This window comes from Bufo bufo, chromosome 2 (genome assembly GCF_905171765.1).
Source record: "Bufo bufo chromosome 2, aBufBuf1.1, whole genome shotgun sequence".
NCBI classification, from domain to species: Eukaryota; Metazoa; Chordata; class Amphibia; order Anura; family Bufonidae; genus Bufo; species Bufo bufo.
The window spans coordinates 498,572,620-498,596,362 of NC_053390.1; the positions used below are offsets into that span (position 1 = coordinate 498,572,620).

A 23,743-nucleotide genomic window follows, 5' to 3' on the forward strand; every position below is an offset into this window, starting at 1 on the left:
TTTTTTAACCCCTAACAGGTATATTAGACGCTGTTTTGATAACAGCGTCTAATATACCTGCTACCTGGTCCTCTGGTGGTCCCCTTTGTTTGGATCGACCACCAGAGGACACAGGTAGCTCAGTAAAGTCCCACCAAGCACCACTACACTACACTACACCCCCCCCCCCCCCCCCGTCACTTATTAACCCCTTATTAGCCCCTGATCACCCCATATAGACTCCCTGATCACCCCCCTGTCATTGATTACCCCCCTGTCATTGATCAACCCCCTGTAAAGCTCCATAAGACGTCCGCATGATTTTTACGGATCCACTGATAGATGGATCGGATCCGCAAAACGCATCCGGACGTCTGAATGAAGCCTTACAGGGGCATGATCAATGACTGTGGTGATCACCCCATATAGACTCCCTGATCACCCCCCTGTCATTGATTACCCCCCTGTAAAGCTCCATTCAGATGTCTGCATGATTTTTACGGATGCACTGATAAATGGATCGGATCCGCAAAACGCATCCGGACGTCTGAATGAAACCTTACAGGGGCATGATCAATGACTGTGGTTATCACCCCATATAGACTCCCTGATCACCCCCCTGTCATTGATTACACCCCTGTCATTGATTACCCCCCTGTAAAGCTCCATTCAGACGTCCGCATGATTTTTACGGATCCACTGATAGATGGATCGGATCCGCAAAACGCATCCGGACGTCTGAATGAAGCCTTACAGGGGCATGATCAATGACTGTGGTTATCACCCCATATAGACTCCCTGATCACCCCCCTGTCATTGATTACCCCCCTGTAAAGCTCCATTCAGATGTCCGCATGATTTTTACGGATGCGCTGATAGATGGATCGGATCCGCAAAACGCATCCGGACGTCTGAATGAAGCCTTACAGGGGCGTGATCAATGACTGTGGTTATCACCCCATATAGACTCCCTGATCACCCCCCTGTCATTGATTACCCCCCTGTAAAGCTCCATTCAGATGTCCGCATGATTTTTACGGATGCACTGATAGATGGATCGGATCCGCAAAACGCATACGGACGTCTGAATGAAGCCTTACAGGGGCGTGATCAATGACTGTGGTTATCACCACATATAGACTCCCTGATAACCCCCCTGTCATTGATCACCCCCCCTGTCATTGATCACCCCCCCTGTCATTGATCACCCCCCCTGTCATTGATCACCCCCCCTGTCATTGATCACCCCCCTGTAAGGCTCCATTCAGACATTTTTTTGGCCCAAGTTAGCGGAATTATTATTTTTTTTTTTCTTACAAAGTCTCATATTCCACTAACTTGTGTCAAAAAATAAAATCTCACATGAACTCGCCATACCCCTCACGGAATCCAAATGCGTAAATTTTTTTAGACATTTATATTCCAGACTTCTTCTCACGCTTTAGGGCCCCTAGAATGCCAGGGCAGTATAAATACCCCACATGTGACCCCATTTCGGAAAGAAGACACCCCCAAGTATTCCGTGAGGGGCATATTGAGTCATGAAAGATTGAAATTTTTGTCCCAAGTTAGCGGAACGGGAGACTTTGTGAGAAAAAAATTAAAAATATCAATTTCCGCTAACTTGTGCCAAAAAAAAAAAATTTCTATGAACTCGCCATGCCCCTCATTGAATACCTTGGGGTGTCTTCTTTCCAAAATGGGGTCACATGTGGGGTATTTATACTGCCCTGGCATTCTAAGGGCCCCAAAGCGTGAGAAGAAGTCTGGTATCCAAATGTCTAAAAATGCCCTCCTAAAAGGACTTTGGGCACCTTTGCGCATCTAGGCTGCAAAAAAGTGTCACACATCTGGTATCGCCGTACTCAGGAGAAGTTGGGGAATGTGTTTTGGGGTGTAATTTTACATATACCCATGCTGGGTGAGAGAAATATCTTGGTCAAATGCCAACTTTGTATAAAAAAATGGGAAAAGTTGTCTTTTGTCAAGATATTTCTCTCACCCAGCATGGGTATATGTAAAATGACACCCCAAAACACATTCCCCAACTTCTCCTGAATACGGCGATACCACATGTGTGACACTTTTTTGCAGCCTAGGTGGGCAAAGGGGCCCATATTCCAAAGAGCACCTTTCGGATTTCACAGGTCATTTACCTACTTACCACACATTAGGGCCCCTGGAAAATGCCAGGGCAGTATAACTACCCCACAAGTGACCCCATTTTGGAAAGAAGACACCCCAAGGTATTCCGTGAGGGGCATGGCGAGTTCCTAGAAATTTTTATTTTTTGTCACAAGTTAGTGGAAAATGCTGATTTTTTTTTTTTTTTTTTCATACAAAGTCTCATATTCCACTAACTTGTGACAAAAAATAAAAACTTCCATGAACTCACTATGCCCATCAGCGAATACCTTGGGGTCTCTTCTTTCCAAAATGGGGTCACTTGTGGGGTAGTTATACTGCCCTGGCATTCTAGGGGCCCAAATGTGTGGTAAGGAGTTTGAAATCAAATTCTGTAAAAAATGACGAGTGAAATCCGAAAGGTGCTCTTTGGAATATGGGCCCCTTTGCCCACCTAGGCTGCAAAAAAGTGTCACACATCTGGTATCTCCGTACTCAGGAGAAGTTGGGGAATGTGTTTTGGGGTGTCATTTTACATATACCCATGCTGGGTGAGAGAAATATCTTGGCAAAAGACAACTTTTCCCATTTTTTTATACAAAGTTGGCATTTGACCAAGATATTTCTCTCACCCAGCATGGGTATATGTAAAAAGACACCCCAAAACACATTCCTCAACTTCTCCTGAATACAGAGATACCAGATGTGTGACACTTTTTTGCAGCCTAGGTGGGCAAAGGGGCCCATATTCCAAAGAGCACCTTTCGGATTTCACTCGTCATTTTTTACAGAATTTGATTTCAAACTCCTTACCACACATTTGGGCCCCTAGAATGCCAGGGCAGTATAACTACCCCACAAGTGACCCCATTTTGGAAAGAAGAGACCCCAAGGTATTTCGTGATGGGCATAGTGAGTTCATAGAAGTTTTTTTTATTTTTTGTCACAAGTTAGTGGAATATGAGACTTTGTAAGAAAAAAAAAAAAAAAAAAAAAAAAATCATTTTCCGCTAACTTGTGACAAAAAATAAAAAGTTCTATGAACTCACTATGCCCATCAGCGAATACCTTAGGGTGTGTACTTTCCGAAATGGGGTCATTTGTGGGGTGTTTGTACTGTCTGGGCATTGTAGAACCTCAGGAAACATGACAGGTGCTCAGAAAGTCAGAGCTGCTTCAAAAAGCGGAAATTCACATTTTTGTACCATAGTTTGTAAACGCTATAACTTTTACCCAAAGCATTTTTTTTTTTTACCCAAACATTTTTTTTTTTATCAAAGACATGTAGAACAATAAATTTAGAGCAAAATTTATATATGGATGTAGTTTTTTTTGCAAAATTTTACAACTGAAAGTGAAAAATGTCATTTTTTTGCAAAAAAATCGTTAAATTTCAATTAATAACAAAAAAAGTAAAAATGTCAGCAGCAATGAAATACCACCAAATGAAAGCTCTATTAGTGAGAAGAAAAGGAGGTAAAATTCATTTGGGTGGTAAGTTGCATGACCGAGCAATAAACGGTGAAAGTAGTGTAGGTCAGAAGTGTAAAAAGTGGCCTGGTCTTTCAGGGTGTTTAAGCACTGGGGGCTGAGGTGGTTAAAGAAGATCCTCCTTGCGTTCCATGGTGGAACATGGAAGTTCTAGGCCCTTTTACACCTATATTCACATTTGTTTTATCCCTCTCCCCCCTTGATTTAAGCATAGTGCTAATACTCTGCACATCCACCATATGGGTCTTATTCATCTCGAGCCCACAACCTCCCTTAATGAAATTTAATGCTGCACCTCAGACATTGTGTGTTCCACTGGTGGAGCGCACAGCCGTTCCCCGAGGTCACGTGACCGGAAGTTCCCTTCCGATACGCAGTTATAGGCTCTGAAGCCGCCGGAGAAGGTGGGGGCCTAGTGAACAACGGAATAGGACCACTATCTTGGATCCATGTATCAAGATTCATGTATATACTTTAGCCTAATGTGTAATACAAGAATAAGAAAAATGGACCTGGATCGGTGGATGTGCGTTCCACAGGTGGAACGCACTTCCGGGTCACATGATCGGGAGGAAGCGGTCCACCACGTGATGCACCCTCCCTTGTGTGCTTACCTATAAAATGCTGTTATTATCTGTTTTATATGGCAATATGCTCCTGAGCAAGGGGTTTTTATATCCCCCCTAAACGCGTTGAGCTTACCCAATAAAGGATACCTTGTGCAACATCTGGAGTCCACCGGGTCATCTATTCAGAGGACAACAAGGGGATTTAACACTCCACAGGCGATCTCGGCGAGGGGGTGGTCTGGCGTCAAGTGTTTTGAGTTTGTCTTGCGCCACCCCCCTGGTGAAGTGAGTAAAAACATACGACTGTACGAATTTATTTCATTTATGTTAATTTACTTTCAGCCCTAAAACGTTTAAATGCTATTTATCCCTTAATTACACTGGGCTGCACAACATATGGCCCCTCTTTTAAATACATTTAGGAGGGCCCTAGAAGTCGTGATTTGATATATAGATCAAACATTCCTCACATTTCCTTTCACCACTTGGCGCTCCACTGGCCTTTTTTTCTTTTCTTGTATCTATTACTCGCCACGGCCTGCTATTCAGGCCATTTGAACTTTGCCTCACAACTTTGCTTCTTCCTATGGTTTAAGCTTTTGGAATCCCTTGGCGTTGGCGCCCCTTTTACCTCTTCATTCCTTCCCGCTAAACCCCCCCCCTTCTCTTTTTCCACCCATTCCTAGTCTTCCCTCCTTCCAATCCCCACTCTTTCTCCCCATCTACATCTTTTCTTCCCATTCTTCCACTCTCCTTGTCCCATCATCCAACCAATTCTCCCATTTACGCTCCCCTTTTTCTGTTTTATTGCATTATTTTCACATTTCTTATGGTGCAGCATTGTTCTAAAACAAAAAAAAGTTAATGAGAAAACAATGTTCAAAATCTTTGCTAACTTATTGAAAAGGAAAAACTTAAATCTTGCATGGACCTAAGTATTCAGACCCTTTATGCCTCATTCACACTGTCAGTGTTCAGTCAGTGATTTCCATCAGTGATTGTGAGCCAAAACCTGGATTGGAGCCTCCACAGACATGAGTTATAAGGGAAAGATCTGCACCTGTTCTGTGTTTAGAGCCGCACCTGGTTTTGTCTCAATATCACTGATGGAAATCACTGACCGAACACTGATGTGTGAATGAGGCATTACTCTGTACTTAGTTGAAGCCCCTTTATCAGTGATGCCACAGGTTTGCACCCCTGGATTTTCAGATTTCCTGCCATTCTTCTCTGCAGATCCTCTCGGGCTCTGTCAGGTTGGATAAGGACCGTTGGCTTGCAGCCATTTTCAGGTCTCTCCAGAGATGTTCGATTGGGTTCAGGTCACAGCTCTAGCTGGGCCATTTTAACCCTATAATGGTATACTATTCCCCATGAAATAACAATTTGGAATATCTCTTGTCAGACTCTATTGGCACTAATATTCACAATGTCAGTTCATAGGTTTGTCAGTGAATGATGGAATAAACCAGATTTTCTGTTGTGCAATCTCCATTTTGGAATTGTGTTTTAGAATTTAAATAGCTTCCCCTTTCATATTTAATACATATCCCTGATTTGACTGAAAGACATTTTAGTTAGGTTTTGTTTAGCCCTTTGAAGACTAAAGGCAGGAGTCCTCGGAGGACGTGGTTTAGTATTACATTGCTCTGATCATGTGGCATTGTCACTGTACCCACACGATCAACAGCAGGGCCAAACCAGTAATACAGAAAAACAGGAAATGGATTTTTCAAACCTACTCCTGTGATGCTCTGAACTCTAGCTACATTTTTGGGACCTGGCAACCTAGGGGCCACATGTAAAACACAAAGGGTCTGGATTCTGACGACTCCTACCTGCACTTTGGAATACTGGATATTACAATGCATTATAAAAGACAGCGCTGGTACAAGTCCTCTAGTGGGACAAAAAAAAGTAAAATAATGTTTTATATTTAATTTAAAAAAAAAAACACAATCCTGCAGTTTTGGCACTGCCCACGCACTCTAACATATGCCATTTCTTGGTCTGTACAGATCACTTTACTGCAGTTACCTACCTGCTTTTCTGTAATTCTAATCCTGCCTGTAATGATATCATCTGTGTGTAGAGAAGACAGGGCCCACCATTCACAATAGGTGATTGACAAAGCTTATCTATTCTTCCTTTTACAACGACCTCTGTACAGGTCACAGAGCATGTCTAGAAAACTCTCCCATAGAAGTAAATGAAGTCCCTCCTGTCTATTGTGTCTATGACCCATGTGGCTGCCATAAGGCAATTTTCTTAATGCTTTGTGACTACTGTAAAGAACAGCTCAGGCAAGATGGTTTTCTTTTTTGGGAGGGACAAGGTGACCAACACTGCAAATTTGATGCTTTTTTTTTTTTTGGGTTATGGCATTCACTATGCAGGGAAAATATTTTTATATTTTTGTAGTTTTTGACAATTTCTAACAGCAATGCCTATTTTATTTATTTTTGTTAAATTTGGAAAAGGTAGTGCTATTTATACTTTTACACAGTAATTTTGAGTCCCCTTAGGAGACTTAAACATGGAGTCTTCTGATCACTTTTCCCATAGGCTGCAATTGAGTACTATTGCAGTCTATGGGATTCAGATATAGTTTTGCAGCTAACCATGACAGGTCTGGGAACCTTTTTAAGGTTCCAGGCTGTCATTTCAACAGATTAGAGCCCACGATATCGCCACATGGGCTCTGATAGGGAGACCCCTCCCTCTGTTTAAAACTACAGATACCACAGTCGCTATTTCTGAGGAGTTAAATGGCCAGAATCGGCATCACTGCTGGCGGGTGCTTGCAGTATTATTCAGCCTCCTGCCACCATGAATGGAGTGAGCTCGCTCCATGAAACCCCTTAACGTTAATGACATGCATGCGTATACAGCGGTCACACCACCAGCAATCAGTTATTTCTGTATCCTGGGGTAAAACTTTTAATGATTACACAACTCATTTAAAGGGGTATTTTCCCCCATTTATTTGTTTATAGAAAAAGAAATGGTACAATTATTTTTTTTTTTTTTAATATATAAATGGATTTTAAATTTTGCATACCGTACCTTTTATATATCAGTGCAGTTGATCCCATGAATCAGCCCTTTATAATGTATTCATGGGCTAACTGACTCAATGTTTAGTCCTATTCAGTCATATGACCTGTTGCTTTTAGTCGGTGACAGGGTTTGGGCAACACACAGGACTCATCCATGGTATAACCTTAAAAGACTAAGGCGCCTTTCAGATGAGCGAGTTCCATGCTCCAGACTCGCAGATTGAGTATGCAGCAGCAGCTCCAGTCCTGACCTCCCAGCACTGACTGTAACCCTTACAGTTCTGGAATGTATTGAATAACACTGATGGCATTATGCCAGTGTTATCCAATACATTCCAGAACTGTAAGGTTTACATAGCATCATAAACAATATGCTATGTGACCCCGTCAGAAAGGGAGTTGCTGCATACTCGCTTTGCGAGTGTGGCACTTGCTCGTCTGAAGCGGGCCTAAGGCCTCATGATCGTGTCCGTATTGCAGTCTGTAAACCACAGATCCAGATACCAGCTGTGTGCAATCTGCATTTTTCTCACTCCTATTACAAGAAATTACTATTCTTGCCTGCAATAAAGTAAAGAATAGGATATGGTCTGTAATTTGCAGATCGGACACACAGAAACGGACAGCACACGAATGACACTGATTCAAAGCATGGTTGCCTGTCTGTCTAACTTTATTAACGTTAAAAAAAACAAAAAAATACAACACGTTGAGGAGTTGAAGGATGTATGAGCTGCTTCACCTACGTTGACAGACATGAGATGCTGCTACATTCACCTGTTATATGCGTGACTGACAGTATCTTTAACCCTTTTCATGTTTAATCTCTTTAGGGCAGGTGAATATGCGATCCTCTGATGTCTTGTACCTGAATACTGTTGCTGTCTGAGATTGCATCAGCCTTCTTGTTAAGCCTTACATCAGGCATGACCTAACAAGCATCTTCATCTGGAAGGCCTTGGAGCCTTCACGAGGCCTCAGCTGCCCTAACAATTGAATGGATCACCCCAATTCCACTGCGGGAGCTCAAGTTGTAGGAGAAGTAGACGCCTTCCTTTGTCTAACCTCTCAGATGCCACATTTACTATTGACAGTGGCATCAGAGGTGATAAATGACCTGGATCTCAGCCTTCTTTAAACACAGTCACTGCCAGTAGGTGTCTGCTGTATTATACAGCAACCTCCCGCTGTGTGTAGAGCAAGCTCAGCTTGTGAGCCTGCTACATACAACCCCTTAACAAAAATTATTTATATGTACATGATTATTCATTCAGATACTAAACATGGCGCCTACTCGGCTAAATTGTTGCCCTAGCCAACTGGTGACGTATGCCAACCGTGTGTGTGTTCTGAGAAAAATTGTCTGGCATCTGAGGGTTCATATATCAGGAGATGAGATTTCAAAACAAGATTACAGGAGCTGTTCTGTTTCTACGGCTGCCTGGGGCCTTTTGAAAGTTCCCAGGCCTGCAATACCTGAGTCCTATAAGTAATATAATAAATGGATAACCCTGCAATTTATCCCAATATGGTAAACAGCATAATGGAATTGTTAGCATATTGCTGTTTTTTACTCTTTCCGTTCCGCCCCCCCCCCCCCCCCCAAAAAAAAAAAAAACTAAAATTTTGGACTAATGTAATAGATGATCCAAATAAAAAATAATAGATAACCCCACAAAATGTGCTCTTACAAAGATGGCTATAAACTCAGGAAAGGGATGGATATATATATATAAAAAAAATTGTTTAGTTGCACTTTGAACAAAAATCACTGACAAACGACAATTTACACAATGGAAAAAAGTTATTGCTTTCAATAGCTACGTGCTAAGAAAACTTAGTGCTGCTCTCCCTCTGCTACTTGGGTCTCATGAATACAGTCACTTGGGGCGTCCAGTTGCAGCTTCTTTTGGGTTATTTCAATATAATTGTAACCATTAGAAATAACTGTAAAGTGTACTTTCCATGAATTTCAAAAAATGTAAGTCTTCAGGATCTTCCTGGTCATCTTTTGTTTTTTGCAAATCCACTAGATGGCAATATTAAGTTTTTACTGTTGGTTTGCCCCAGCTATACTGAGGAAATGATTCTCCATGTAAATATTCTATGTAATGTTTTATAAGTGTTGTGTCCCTAACTTATTTGATTTGTCATCTTCTGTGCACAGTCTGAACTGAAGACCCCCCACTTACTGATCATAATTTATCTTTTTACTATAGGTGTCTTTGGAGGCAGAGGTAGAGGAATGCCAGGTGGAGGTCGAGGGGGTCAAGATAAAAAACCGGGACGACAAGCAGGAAAACAGTGAACCTTTAATGAACATTGGGCTCCCCCCCCCCCCCCCCCAAAGATTCACTTGGTAACATCTGTTTGGACAAGCCTTATTTTGTCAAAGTATTTAATGAGTATTTACTAGCATATTCAAAAGAAACCCTGGGTCCTATTAGAATTTCGGCTTTTTTCCAACAGCTAATAATCGTTTTGATAGTTCTTTAGTAATATGTACCCCCTTTGGTAGCAATGAACACTCTAAACTTAAACTGAATGACCTACCTGTGTTTCACTTCTACAGAATGTATGCATCTTGGAGGATAATATTGGATTTAGTAAATGATGTTTCATAAAGCAGGTTTAAACCATCTTCTAGGATCTAGCAGAGAATCTGAAATAGTGGGGAACATATCACTTGTAACAACTGTGTAAATTTTTTAATTTATTTTTTTGTTTCAGATACTTATGACCTGTATATGACAACAGAACTTGCTTTATGCTTGCCAAATGTTCTTGTTGGTCTTTGAATGGAGGCTAGGGCATTACATAGAAACAAGTCACTGTTGTTTTGGGGTAATCGTGAAATTTTAAAGAAAATCAAAGTACTCCTGGACACTGTAGAGCCCTAAACTTAAAGAGGTTATTCGGGAATTTATGTAGATGACCTATCCTCTGTATAGGTCATTAGTATCGGTTTGGTGGGGATCCGACACCCGGGACTCCCACCACCAATAAGCTGTTAGAAGAGACCAGGTGCTCCCATGAGCGCTGCAGCCTCTTAGGAAATATGACACCACTGTACATTTGTCACATGGCCTCATCAGAGCTCCAGTGTGCGTGGTAGTCCCTGAAACAGCTGCTTGGAGGGTGCCGGGACCCGCACCTATATGATAGTAATGACCTATTCTAAGACATCTTTATCAGTTTCTGGATGACCCCCTTAAAGGAGTTGTTTCACCACCTGCACCCCCCCCCCCCCCCAAATAAAAAAAAATATGCTGAGCAGTGGTAATGTCTAAGTGCTAAAATGTGTGGTTTATTGTAGATCTGAGGTTCTTTTAAAGAAGCACTATGGGATTTTTTTTTCCTTTGCCTATATAAGTGCCGGATAGGCTATTATTAAAGGGTTTCTGTCAGCAGGAAAATGGTTATTAACCTGGCTGACATTAGTGATCTACTAATGTCAGCTGAACATAACTATATTATTGCCATCTCAATGCGTGCCGGCCCTGTCTGCTGTGGAAATCTCGTGCCTGGGCCGTCCCGTTTAGTATTCGGCGCAGTGAGTGAAGCAGTCAGCCGGCGAGCGTCCTTCACTCACTGCGCCGAATACTAAACGGCACGGTGCAGGCGCAAGATTTCCATGGCAGACAGGGCTGGCAAGAGGAGACCAGTGCTGCCTGGCCCTGTCAATCAAGTGTAGCAGGGCGTGGCCAGAGGTGGGAGAACTGAGCCTCTAGGAGCAGGAGCAATGCCCCCCCCGCTCGTAGAGGCTCATTTGCATATTCTAAAAGTAATTTTTTCTCAATAACGGCGACACGCAGTGAGATGGCACTAATATAGTTATGTTCAGCTGACATTAGTACATCACTAATGTCAGCCAGGTTAATAACCATTTTCCTGCTGACAGAAACCCTTTAAAGAATAAGTTAGAGGCTCTTGTCTATGTTGCGTATACCTGTTTTATTTGATGTGTAATTTGTAGGTTGTCTGACATCTTGATTCCTTCAACCCTCAGATGTGTTTAATGAATCCTACATTTCCCATCATACCTGGCTTTTCAGAGGCAGAGGAGGTGGAGTCTCGCCAAACTGCACTGGTCTGTGTAATGGCAGCCATGACAGATCAGTGACACGGAACTGCTGTTCCTTACACTGCAGGGTCTCCTTGTTTTCGTAACTGGTACAACTTGAGTCTGTCTGCCTTGCCATCTTTCCTCTGTCAGTTCTCACATGCAGAAGGTAGGGAGGTCAGTGTGAAGCTACATCTCTTATAACTACACTTGGAGAGTCAGCACACACAGATAGTACAGGCAATGTGAGTCAAGAGGTTTACATAACTGCAGCTAATTACTGTATACACTCACCTACTATATTTCTGCACTCCAGGTCCTAGATAAGGGAGACATATCTTTAACAGAATACACGTATATACAGAGGAACATGGAGGGTGAGGCGGGGCCTGAGAGCTGCCAGGAGGGATTTGATTGGTGATGGCATCCTGTAGTTCACCAGAAGTTCCTGCTTACACATTAGAGCAAGTTCTGGGCAGTTCGTCAGTTTTAAGGGCACATGACCAGGCTCCAATAATGAAAAAGTTCAAAATGTATTGAGGAAACAGTACCAGTGTATCAAACTACACTGCTAGAATCCTGGTGGTGAGGTAGCAATATATGTCAAATAACAAAACAAACTACTGGTACTTCTTTAAATGCAAGTGTGAGCATTAACAAAGAACTGCTGGTTCTTAAATAGTTAATTTACCGGATTACCTCATGGGGTAATTCAATATCCTGTAAAAAAAAAAGAAACCAGGTCTAATTTCTCTGATTGGCACCAGCAGTTTGTACCAAAAGTAAAACTTTGAATTGTTCTGTTTTTTCTCTAAGTTCATAAATCCATCTCTCTGGAGAGTTCAAGTTCACTGAATAGATTCCCCCCACCAGGAACATGCAAAGCACATTTCTACACTTGTGTCTAGTTAGGAATGTTCTAAACAAATAGAGGTCACAATTCCTCAATTGCATTGGCTATGTGCTCAAATATTTTGGAGTAGTCATGGCAACACATTGAGCTAATCGTTTGTTTTTTTTCTCCTTTAAAGGAGCATATGCAAAAGGCTTGTATGTTCCTGGTTGCCAAGTACAGCAGTGATTGTTTTCAGTTTTTTTTGTAAGATGTTAAATACTGAACATATTCAGATACTTGTTATGCTTCACGCACTAGAATAACATATTATTTTGGTATACATGGTTTAATTCAAAATCATGTGTATTTGGTTAAAATTGTTATTTTTGTAATGTGGAATACCTAAATAAAGAGGTAAAATGCACTTAACATTTTTTGTAATATGACCAGAGTGCTATAATAAATTCCATGAAAAGTACAAACATGTCTATTTGGTGATCTTGGTACTCCTTGTAATTTTTATTGGCTGGTTATAAAAAAAAAAAAGGCTGAATACACGTACACAAATATTTTATGTTCCTATGTTCTCCTGGACTTCTGCACTGACTGTCAGAGCAGAGACTGGCTTTCAGCGATTAGTGCTATTCCTAATTAGTGGATGCACCAGAGAGATAGAGGAGATGAAGGACTGTTAATGGGAGCAGAGCTGCCCGTGTTATCAAGGAGGGAACATTATTCATCACTTAGTCATAGTTATATATACAGGTGATATATTTGCAGCAGGGAGACTAGAGGCAGGCTCAGGAGCCTGCCTCTGCATATAATAGTGAGCCATCAGTCTTTAGTGTGTGCAGTACATGTGCACTGGTCTTGCAGTGATACTCGTTTACTTCTGTATAGGAAAGCCGTAGAGAAGAAAATGTAAATGGCCTTGATTAAACATTTTATCAAAGCTGGTTCATTTTTCTTTTTAAATGCAAAGTGTAACTTGATGGACCCACTGTGCCAAATAACTGCTTCGGGTTTGGGCTATCCCAAAGGGCGTTATCCTGGCAGTACCCTGGTTTTAACCGTTTAACCCAATATAGTGATCTGGTCGCTACCTCTTGGCAAGAAACACCACTATGAAACTCCAAGGGGTTTGACAAAATTCCTAATTATACCATGCCCCTGACTTGGTTAGGCCATGCACACTCAACAGCCAACGGAGATTGAAAAAATGAAGGTAATAATCAACTTCTGTCAGCTGCAGGGGTGGGAGGGTGATTGACTTTCTCACTGCAGCTCAGGTGCAGACAGCACAGTGCTGCTGTCTGAGCATGAACTGTTCAAAAGAACATGCCTGTGTCCGTCCAGGCCCTGCGCCAGACTGAGGACAGGGAGTCTGAAAGCTGGCCTAAAACCAGACCTCTGGCCACCCTAGGGGCAGGCTGCTGTGGAGGTCACAGTTAGGCCTCTTTCACACTGGCGTGTGCGGCCCGTTGCCGTATTGCGGCCCGCAAAATGCTGGCCGCAATACACGGGCGCCATTCTGTGGGCATTCCGAATCGCGGATGCGGACCCATTTACTTGAATGGGTCCGCAAATCCGGAGATACGGAACTGAACCCTACGGAAGCACTACGGAGTGCTCCCGTGGGGTTTCGTCCCGTACTTCCGTTCCGCAAAAAGATAGGACATATTCTATGTTTTTGCGCAACGGCCGGATCGCGGACCCATTCAAGTGAATGGGTCCGCGATCCGCTGCGGCTGCCCCACGGACTGTGCTTGTGCATTGCGGGCCGCACACGCCAGTGTGAAAGAGGCCTTAAGGGGATGGTCCGTTTTAGAGGTCAGTGTTAAGGGGCGTGGTGCTGTAGAGGTCACTGTTAAGGGGGCAGAGTGTTGTGGAGGTCACATTTTAAGGGAACGGAGCTCTGTGGTGTTCACTGTTAAAGGGGCTGGTTATAGTGGAAATCACTGTTAGGGTCCATTCACACGTCCGTTTTTGTATTCCGCATCTGTTCCGAACGTTATGCGGATCCATTCATTTTCAATGGATTCCGCAAATATTCAGACCGCACTCATGGTGCTCTCAGATTCCGTTCCGTGGGTTCCGTTATTCGGATCCAGGAAAAAAATATACCCTGTCCTACTATTTGTCTGATTTTCCGTTCCGTCATCCCATTCTAGTCAATGGATCCGTCAAAAATGCGGAAGACATGCTAAAAGCATCCTCATGTCATCCAGATTTTCGGATCCGTTGACAGGAAATAAAAAAAAAAAGGCCAGCCCCCTGTGCCATGTGCTTTCAGCACCAGGGAAAGCTGTATCCTGTCTGCTGTGCTGAGTGTCGCCTCAGTGAAAAGTTTGTGCAAAAAATGGCATATGAGGTGGAACGTTTGATCATCATGATCCAGGAGCGGCCATCCTTGTGGGATACAAGAAAGGACCAATATCAGGACCGTGCATTGAAGGACCGCTGTTGGGAGGAGATCGCAACAGAATTGATGACCTCGGCCTGGGAGTCGGCTAATATTGCCAAACGTGATAAAATTTGTGAGTATTATATATTATAATATGTAATGTGTAATTTTTGTGTACAAATTCGATATTAGGTCAGTTTTTTGTGTCCTCTGTCCTGGAACAGCATAGAAAGTCTACATTTGAGTGTCAGTGATATTTGGGTGCTAATTAGAACATTTTCTATGCTGCTTCTGGACATGGACAATCACAGCGATTTGTAGATCAGAGATGTTCAACCTGCGGACCTCTAGTTGTTGTAAAACTACTACTCCCAGCATGGCCTTCTGTAGGCTGATGGCTGTGGGGTATCTGGCAATGATGGGAGTAGTAGTTTTGCAAAAGCTGGAGGAACACAGGTTGAGCATCCCTGGTTTAGATTTTATTGTACAAGGCCTAGTCTTTATTGCTTTGCATACATTGTTTTTTCCTTTTGTGCAATGCATTAAAACCTGAGGTTGCATAGCAACCGTAGTTTAAAATATTTGCAAATCCAATAACTCCTTCATATTGGATACATCTATTATTTTTGGTATAATATTTAATGTTAATATAGTTACTTTTCAGGATTTATATAGAATGATGTGTGTGATAGGATTGGGTATTGCTGGCCAACATGCAGCTATCCAGCAGTTGGAAAACTACTACTCCCAGCATGGCCTCATGTAGACTGATAGCTGTAGGGTATCAGGCAATTATGGGAGTAGTAGTTTCTTACCATCAGGATAGCCACAGGTTGCACATATGTGGTGTAGGTGCTGATAGGGTCATATGGATTTTGTTCTTTATTCAGATGGCTCATGGATGCATTGTAGCATTGTGGTTTTTAATTGATTGTGGCAGCTGCAAGGATTGTGCTAGTCTCTTATAAAATTTATTAATAAATTTATTTAGTTTGTTTTTTTTCAAAACAGTAAAAGACTTAAAAAAAACGGTGGTACTCGTGCCGGGACCAATATTGCCGCGAACAGAATCTAAAGGCTCGTAGTGGCGATGGGTTCTTAAAGAAAAAGCCATATTTTTATATACTCGTCAGCTTGAATTTTTGAAACCAATTATGGATTTAAGGAGGTAAGAGTTTTTAATTTTAAACATATATCCAATGTAAAAAAAAATCTGTGTGATAGCGCTGTGTTCGTGTACCCAGTTTTGCACTGGTCATGCATGGCCGACGACCTAGACGGACATAGCGCTTCAGACAAGCCGTCATTAAATTGATCATTTATTTTCCACTTTTTTTGTGAGCCAAAACCTGGAGTGGAGGCTACTCAGATTAGGAATAATAAGAATAACTGCACCTGTTCTGAGTTTTTGACCCACAACTGGTTTTGGCTCAATATAGAAATAAGTGATCAAAAAACTGATATGTGAACAGGGCCACACAATAGCAGGGGGGTCAGCAGCCTGACTACCTGTATATTTAAAAAAGCAGTCATGTCCAACCTGCGCCACTCCAACTGCAGCAAAACTACAACTCCAAGCATGCCCTAGTAGCTGTAAGCTATCTATGAAAGCTGGGAGTTGTAGTCTTACTGTAGGGCTGCAGGTTGGACATGACTGCCCTATAGGAAGATCACTGCTGCAGAGAGGCTGAACATTTTTAAAAATAGAGCTTCTCGTTTTTTACTTATTTTTAAAATTTAAAGTTTGGCATATTTTTTTTTTTCAGGTTTCTTAAGTTTGTTTAGATTATTTCATTGTGCACGCGCTATGCACTGTCCAGTCAACTAGCGGTTCTACTACTGTTCAATTTTAGCATGTTATTTGAATTTATTTTTATGTATATTTCTATAGAATTTTATTTTTTTTTTTTACATTTATAGAACTGTTGATAATCTGTCATCGGATTCAACTCCAAATCCGGACGCAACAGGGAATATTTCATCCAGAGAAGAAATTCTGGAAATTACTGGTGAACCAATTATTACAACTTCTCCTGAAATTCCGGCAAATGTGGATGCTACTCCGGTTCAAGAGCAACCAGTTCGCCCTTCTTCAGGCAGACGACGGCGCAGACACGCGGCCGATTCTGATTTAGAGGTTAGGAACTTGATTGATGCTCGGGTTCTACAATTTCTAAATCGGAATCGGTCGGACAGTTTAGAAGAACGAACCATAAGAAGTCTGGCATCAAGTCTCGGTTGTGTGCCTGAGGAACGGCAAACACGTTGTCTCTCATCACTGTGCTTATTAATGGATCTATATAGACACAGTGAACCATTTGACATTGTGCATCGAATGGAGCTTTTACAAGATCAGCATCTCAATATAGAAACGCCTGTTTACAGGTTAAATAGGCCAGAACCTCCTGTTATACATACACCGGGCCCTTTTACCAGGGAATTATTTGATATATAAAAAATTGGCTTATTAAAAAATACTTTATATATCCAGATTATTTTATTACATTTAAATAATGTTACCGTTAAATGTTAATTAAAAAATTTTTTCAATGATATTGAACGTCTTTTTTAAAGAAAAAATATATAGAACTTTCACAATGGCGTGAGCAGGATCCGTGTTCCTGCGGGGGATCAGCCTTTACGATCCATTAAGGTAGATCAATGTGGTGTTATATTTCTGCACTGGCCCTATTCACTTGTGCACAATTACATTATACAATGAATGGGGCTGGAGCAGAAAACTAGCAGAACAGTTGTATAGATTCAGCACGGAATTGGCCGGCTGTTCCATCAACGGAACATGCAGATATTTTTTTTTATTTAGGAATACATTTTATATTAATGAACTACTATTAGTGTAGGTCAATAACATAAAATGAATGAATTTTTTTTTTTTTTGAATTATCGGTGAAATTTCTGCTTTAAATTAGACAGTACATGATGGCTTGCATTGTTTAAAGGGAGTCTGTCACCTCCATATGGCCATATACAGCGCTTACATGGCTCTGTAGCACACCTATACAGGATTGTAACGGTACCTTTGTTCTTTTCTTTAGACTTGCACAAGCAGGAAAAACGAAGTTTAATTCATATGCAAATGAGGGCTCGCAAGTGCCCAGGGGCGGCGTTCAGTGTGTAGGTGCCAGGCTGCTCTGCCTTCTTTTCACTTTACTCCTCCCCAGTCTCTGCCTTTGCCCTATCAATGAGGCAAGAGACTTGGAGGGCGGGCAAAGGCAGAGGCTGGGGAGGAGTGAAGTGAAAAGAAGGCAGAGCAGCCTGGGCACCTACACACTGGACGCCGCCCCTGGGCACTTGCGAGTGCTCATTTGCATATGAATTAAACTTTGTTTTTCCTGCTTGTGCAGGTCTAAAGAAAGAACAAAGGTACCGTTACAATCCTGTATAGGTGTGCTACAGAGCCATGTAAGCACTGTATATGGCCATATGGAGGTGACAGACTCCCTTTAAATCACTAGAATGCATGTACAGAATGTAGCTTACTACAAACAAAAAAAAATCATGTGCTGTCCCCTTTAAATGCTGATGTTCTATACTTGCCTAGTCTGCATAGAAGTTAAATCTTTGTGGATTGCGGGTCTGATTACGTCATGTGTTGTTCAAATTCAGAGATGAACCCAGACATATCCCATTAAAAAATTATTATATATGGGACATATTAGAGTTCAGCTCTGAACCTGGACAACAAGTAATTTGAACATAAAATTCAAAATTTATATTTAAATTGAGACGTAATTAAAAATGAGGTATTAGAAGGTATTTTCCCCAGTCGTCTCCATGACACCAAGTCCTGAGATTGACTTCCTTCTGATTGGACAGGAAAAACACAGAGAGGTTAAAACCCCCACCCCCTCCTCACATCACCAGTGTTTTTCCTGTCCCATCAGGATAGGAAGCAGGAGAGGTGCACGGAGCTCGTTTGGGCTCACCTGGAGTTTTTTTTTTTTTTTTTCATCTGGGCCGAGGTCGGATCTGCAGTGCAGCTCTCCCTCCTCCGTTTGGTTAGGCCTGGGCTCGGGCACATAGGTAGTGCCCCTGCGAAGATTCCCTCTGCGGCGGTCCCGGAGGGCTTGATGCAGAGGGAAGGAGGAACACGGCGGATCGGCACTGTGATGTGTCCCTTCCGGCCGGCAGGCGGATGACGTCAGACGCCGGGGGCGGAGCTAAGCGCGCTGACGTCATCAACATGCGCCACAGGTCCTGCAGCATGAGAAGCATGGAGACACTATAAAAACGCTCAGGACCTGTGTAACGGCGCCCTGCATAGCGCGGCTCACATATTTTGGTGAAGCATCTCTGAAGCGGTCGGGAGTCAAGATGAGCACCCCCCTCACGCCGGGCTCTGGAACCGAGCCTGCATCAAACCCTGGGACAGTGAGTAACCTGTTCTCAGGTACATGCCTTGTATGGTGGGTTCAGTCTGCTCATCCTTTCCTCCCTTACCATTTCAGGGAGAAAAGGATTCGGCTTCTGCAGCCAAAAAAACTAGAAAATGTGGTATTTGCTGCAAAAGATTGTCTAACACTGGATCCAAGCCCCTGTGTAAAGAATGTACTGCCAGTGTCATCAAGTCTGAGTCTTCTAGTCTAATTGAAGACATTAGAAAAGTGGTAAAAGAAGAGGTTCAGCTAGCCTTAACTACCAGAGAACCTACTCCTCCCAAAGTTCCCCCCACTCAGGACGCCCGTAGTGTTAAATCACTTATCCTGGATTCCGACTCTGAGGGGCTGGCGGTCTCAGACTCCGAATCTGTCCAAAAACACCCGGCATCTTCAGATGAAGAGGGCGAATATAAGCGCTTCCTGTTCAATCCTGAAGATATTGATGAACTTATCAGGGCCATCAGGGCCACCATTCAGATGGAGATGCCTAAAACCCCTAGGTCTACCCAGCAAGAAATTTTTGGGGGTCTAGGTGAAAGGAAGAAGGCCGTTTTTCCAGTCCCTGATAGTGTCCAAAAATTAATTAGGTCTGAATGGGAAAAACCGGATAAAGGATCCTTTATCCCAAGAGGAATTAAGAGGCGCTACCCCTTTAGCCAAGAGGACTGTACGGATTGGGAGACCATTCCCAAAGTAGACGCGCCAGTGGCCAAGGTAGCAAAACATACGGCCCTACCGTTTGAAGACTCAGCACAATTGAAAGATCCTCTAGACAGGAAAGCGGAGAGTCTCTTGCGAAAGACCTGGGAGACTACGGCGGCCCTTCTCAAACCGGGCGTTGCCTCCACATGTGTGGCCAGAACACTGAACCTTTGGCTAGACCAGCTAGAGATACATCTGGTCAATAAGACACCACGGGATCAAATTCTAGAGAGCTTGCCTCTATTAAAGATGGCAACCTCCTTTCTAGCAGACGCGGCTGCTGAATCAGTTAAACTGTCCGCCCGTACAGCTGTTCTCTCAAATACAGCGAGAAGGGCACTATGGCTTAAAGCGTGGTCAGGAGATATCACATCTAAAAATAAATTAATCGCACTCCCCTTCCACGGTCAGTACGTTTTCGGAGAAGATCTAGATAAAATCCTAGACAACGCGACAAATAAAAAAAGAGGGTTTCCAGAGGAAAGATATAAACAAAAAAGGCAGCCCTTTCGTGACCGATTTTTTCAACCCGAAAATAAAAAAGATAAAGGGAAGACTGGGAGGTGGAGCTATGCGAAGGGAGGCAGGGGGAGAAGCTTCCTCTTCAACCCAAATCGGGCCGAAGCCTCCTCATCCAACAACAAACAATGACGCCATACCAGTGGGGGGAAGACTCGGCTCCTTTCTAAGATCTTGGGAGCATGTAACAAACAGCCGGTGGATCTTAAGTATTATACAAGAGGGTTATCTGATAGATCTTCTCTCTTCCCCTCCACAGAAATATGTGATCACTACCCTTCCCCCATCTCAAACTGCGACCTTAAAAAACGACATAAAAAACCTATTAACCTTGGACGCCATAGAGCCCGTCCCGAAAAATCAGACAGGACTGGGATTCTATTCCCGCCTCTTCATTATAAAGAAACCAAACGGGAAATCCAGGGTAATTATAAATCTGAAACATCTAAACAAATACGTAAGATATCAAAAATTCAAAATGGAGACCCTGAAGTCAGCAGTGAAACTCTTAAAAAAGGATGCAGTGATGGCCACAATAGATTTAAGCGACGCCTATTATCACGTCCCAATTCACAGGTCATCAAGGGAATTCCTAAGGTTCGCAATAGAATTGGAGGGAAACATTCAGCATTTCCAGTTCAGGTGTCTCCCCTTCGGGATCTCTTCTGCCCCAAGGGTTTTTACCAAAATAATGGCGGAAGCCTTGACAACCTTGAGAGAAAAGGCAATTTGTGTGATCCCCTATCTGGACGACCTACTGGTAGTGGCGGACAACATAGAGACCATGGGAATCCATCTCGGGTTAGTCCTGGATCATCTACAGAGCCTAGGTTGGCTCATCAATTGGAAAAAATCGGATTTAATCCCATCCAAACGGAAAGTTTTTCTGGGCATTACTCTAGACACAGTCTCCCAAAGATCCTTTCTACCACCTCAAAAGATAGTAAAACTTCAGACAGCTTTGAGGAAGTTCAAGAAGGAGAAATTCCGTTCAATAAGACAGGCCATGAAGGTACTAGGGAGTCTGTCCGCTTGCATTCCAGCAGTTGCCTGGGCACAGTTCCATCTAAGACCACTCCAGAAATTCATCTTAGACAAATGGAACAGATCGCAATTAACCCTAGAGAGGAAAATATTCTTAGATGCAGAGACCAAAAAATCACTAACTTGGTGGCTCAGCAATTCGAACCTAGAAAACGGGATTTTCTGGGCACAAGATCTCCCTCTAGTCATCACAACAGATGCCAGCCTCCACGGGTGGGGAGCGGTCGTCCAGGGGAACTCCTACCAGGGAACATGGGGGAATTACGTGAGCCAGCAATCCTCAAATTTCAAGGAGCTGAGGGCAGTGTGGGAAGCACTGAAACACACAAGTCAGCTGGCAAAGGGTCGTCACGTCCTAGTCTACTCGGACAACGCTACAGCCGTGGCCTTTATCCAACACCAGGGAGGCACAAGGCATCGCCCGCTACAGAACCTGGCAAACAAAATCTTTTCCTGGGCAGAAGGCAACATTCAATCTCTTTCAGCGGTTCATTTGAAGGGAGTTTTAAACATTCAGGCCGATTACCTAAGCCGGCACAGACTAGACCCAGGGGAATGGATGTTAGCTCCAGAAGCCTTCCATTTAATCACAAAGAAATGGGGCAGGCCGACGATAGACCTGTTTGCATCCAGGAGAAATCATCAGCTAAACCAGTTCTTCTCCCTCAACCCCAGGGATCATCCTCGGGCAGTAGACGCCCTCAACCAGAGTTGGACAACAAACTTAGTCTACGCCTTCCCCCCATTTCCGCTTATCCCCAGAGTGTTACAGAAGTTCCTAAAAGAAAAGTGTACACTAATCCTGATAACCCCCTTCTGGCCCAAGAGAAGTTGGTTCTCCCTCTTGAAAGCCCTCAGCGTGGAAGCTCCTCTCCTTCTACCTCAAAGGCCGGACCTTCTAAGTCAGGGACCTATTTCTCACCCAGACCTGAAAATACTAAAGTTAACAGCCTGGATTCTGAAGAATCCAACTTATTAAACTTTGGTCTATCAAAAAAAGTAGTGAACACCTTACTCCTTAGCAGGAAACAGAGTACCAACGACAAGTACCAAAAAATATGGAAGAAATTTGCTGATTGGTCTGGGACCTCCTTCAACCAGTTTAGAGCCAACATCTCACTAATCCTGGATTTTCTTCAAGAAGGGCTAGATTTAGGTCTATCCCCCAATACCCTTAGGGTCCAGGTATCGGCTTTAGGAGCACTATATAATACCAAGCTAACGGAACATCCCTGGATATCCAGATTCCTTAAGGCGGCAGATAGGATCAGACCTACAATTAGAAACATGGTGCCACCATGGAACCTTAATACAGTACTAGGGGGTCTAACCTCCGATCCATTCGAACCTCTGGACTCTATCCACATCAGATGGCTTACCATTAAAACGATTTTTCTGGTGGCAATAACCTCAGCCAGAAGGGTCTGTGAGCTGCAGGCCTTGTCCATCCAAGAACCATTCCTTGCAATATTTGAGGACAAATTAATTTTCAAATTAGATCCGACTTTCCTCCCCAAGGTAGTCTCGACCTTCCATAGGTCTCAGGACATTGTTCTCCCCTCGTTCTGTGACGATCCGAAAAACGATCAAGAAATCACTTACCACACATTAGATGTCCGGAGAGCGGTCTTAAAGTACCTGGAAGCTACCAGCCTTTGGAGAAAAGACAAAAATCTGTTTGTCCAATTTTCAGGTCCTAACAAAGGGAAGAAAGCGGCAAAAAGTTCCATCTCCAGATGGATTAAGATGGCAATCTCCGAAGCATATAAAGCTCAGGGAAAAGACGTCCCTGCTTCCCTAAAAGCACATTCTACGAGAGGCATGGCTGCCTCCTGGGCGGAAAAAGCCTCAGCCTCCTTACAACAGATTTGCAGGGCAGCAACATGGAAAAGAGTTCATACTTTCACTAAGCACTACAGACTAGATGTAGCTGCTAATGACGACCTAAGATTTGGACGTAAGGTCCTGTCGGCAGTTGTCCCCCCCTAATTGTATCTTTGATATTGTCTCAGGACTTGGTGTCATGGAGACGACTGGGGAAAAGAGTATTACACTCACCGGTAATCCGGTTTCCTGGAAGTCTCCATGACACCACATATATCCCACCCTTTTTTTCTGCTATTAGCTATTATCCTTTCATCCTGGGGTTCTTCGTTAAAATACACTGGTGATGTGAGGAGGGGGTGGGGGTTTTAACCTCTCTGTGTTTTTCCTGTCCAATCAGAAGGAAGTCAATCTCAGGACTTGGTGTCATGGAGACTTCCAGGAAACCGGATTACCGGTGAGTGTAATACTCTTTTCTAGGGATCGACCGATTATCGGTTTTACCGATATTATCGGCCGATATTCAGGATTTTGACAGTTATCGGCATCTATTTTGCCGATATACCGATAACGTATTGGGAACACAGAACCCGCTGCTCTCAGCGTTCCCTCAGCAGCACAGGGGAGAAGGAAGCAGTGTGTCCCTCCCCCTGTGCTGCTGCTGCTGCTGCCGCCAATTAGAGGAGAAAGGACAAAAGAAGGGGAGGGGCTGTGGCCACCGCTCCACCAA

General features: G+C 43.2%; 2 protein-coding genes across 2 annotated transcripts in view; both read left to right on the forward strand.

The window, feature by feature from the left end:
* The window catches only part of LSM4 (LSM4 homolog, U6 small nuclear RNA and mRNA degradation associated), a 47,674-nt gene extending 37,690 nt beyond the window's left edge, over positions 1-9,984 (forward strand). Inside the window, exon 5 of the mRNA XM_040417801.1 lies at positions 9,442-9,984. Within this exon, the coding sequence (XP_040273735.1) occupies positions 9,442-9,530 (89 nt within the window). The 3' untranslated portion in view covers positions 9,531-9,984. The remainder of the gene's footprint in view (positions 1-9,441) is intronic.
* Positions 9,985-18,492: 8,508 nt separating this feature from the next.
* On the forward strand, positions 18,493-21,121 carry LOC120989598 (lamina-associated polypeptide 2, isoforms alpha/zeta-like). Its single transcript, XM_040417803.1, has 2 exons — positions 18,493-18,916; positions 18,994-21,121. Exons 1-2 carry the CDS (start codon positions 18,860-18,862, stop codon positions 20,275-20,277), a joined length of 1,341 nt encoding a protein of 446 aa, XP_040273737.1. The 5' UTR covers positions 18,493-18,859; the 3' UTR covers positions 20,278-21,121.
* Positions 21,122-23,743: the final 2,622 nt, after the last annotated feature.

What these genes read in the sequence shown, in the direction of transcription:
- LOC120989598 (XM_040417803.1), top strand. Translation starts at nt 18,860, where the DNA reads ATGAGCACCCCCCTCACGCCGGGCTCTGGAACCGAGCCTGCATCAAAC. An exon ending in CTGCATCAAACCCTGGGACA is followed by an intron (nt 18,917 to 18,993) that starts GTGAGTAACCTG and finishes TTACCATTTCAG; the next exon opens with GGAGAAAAGGATTCGGCTTC.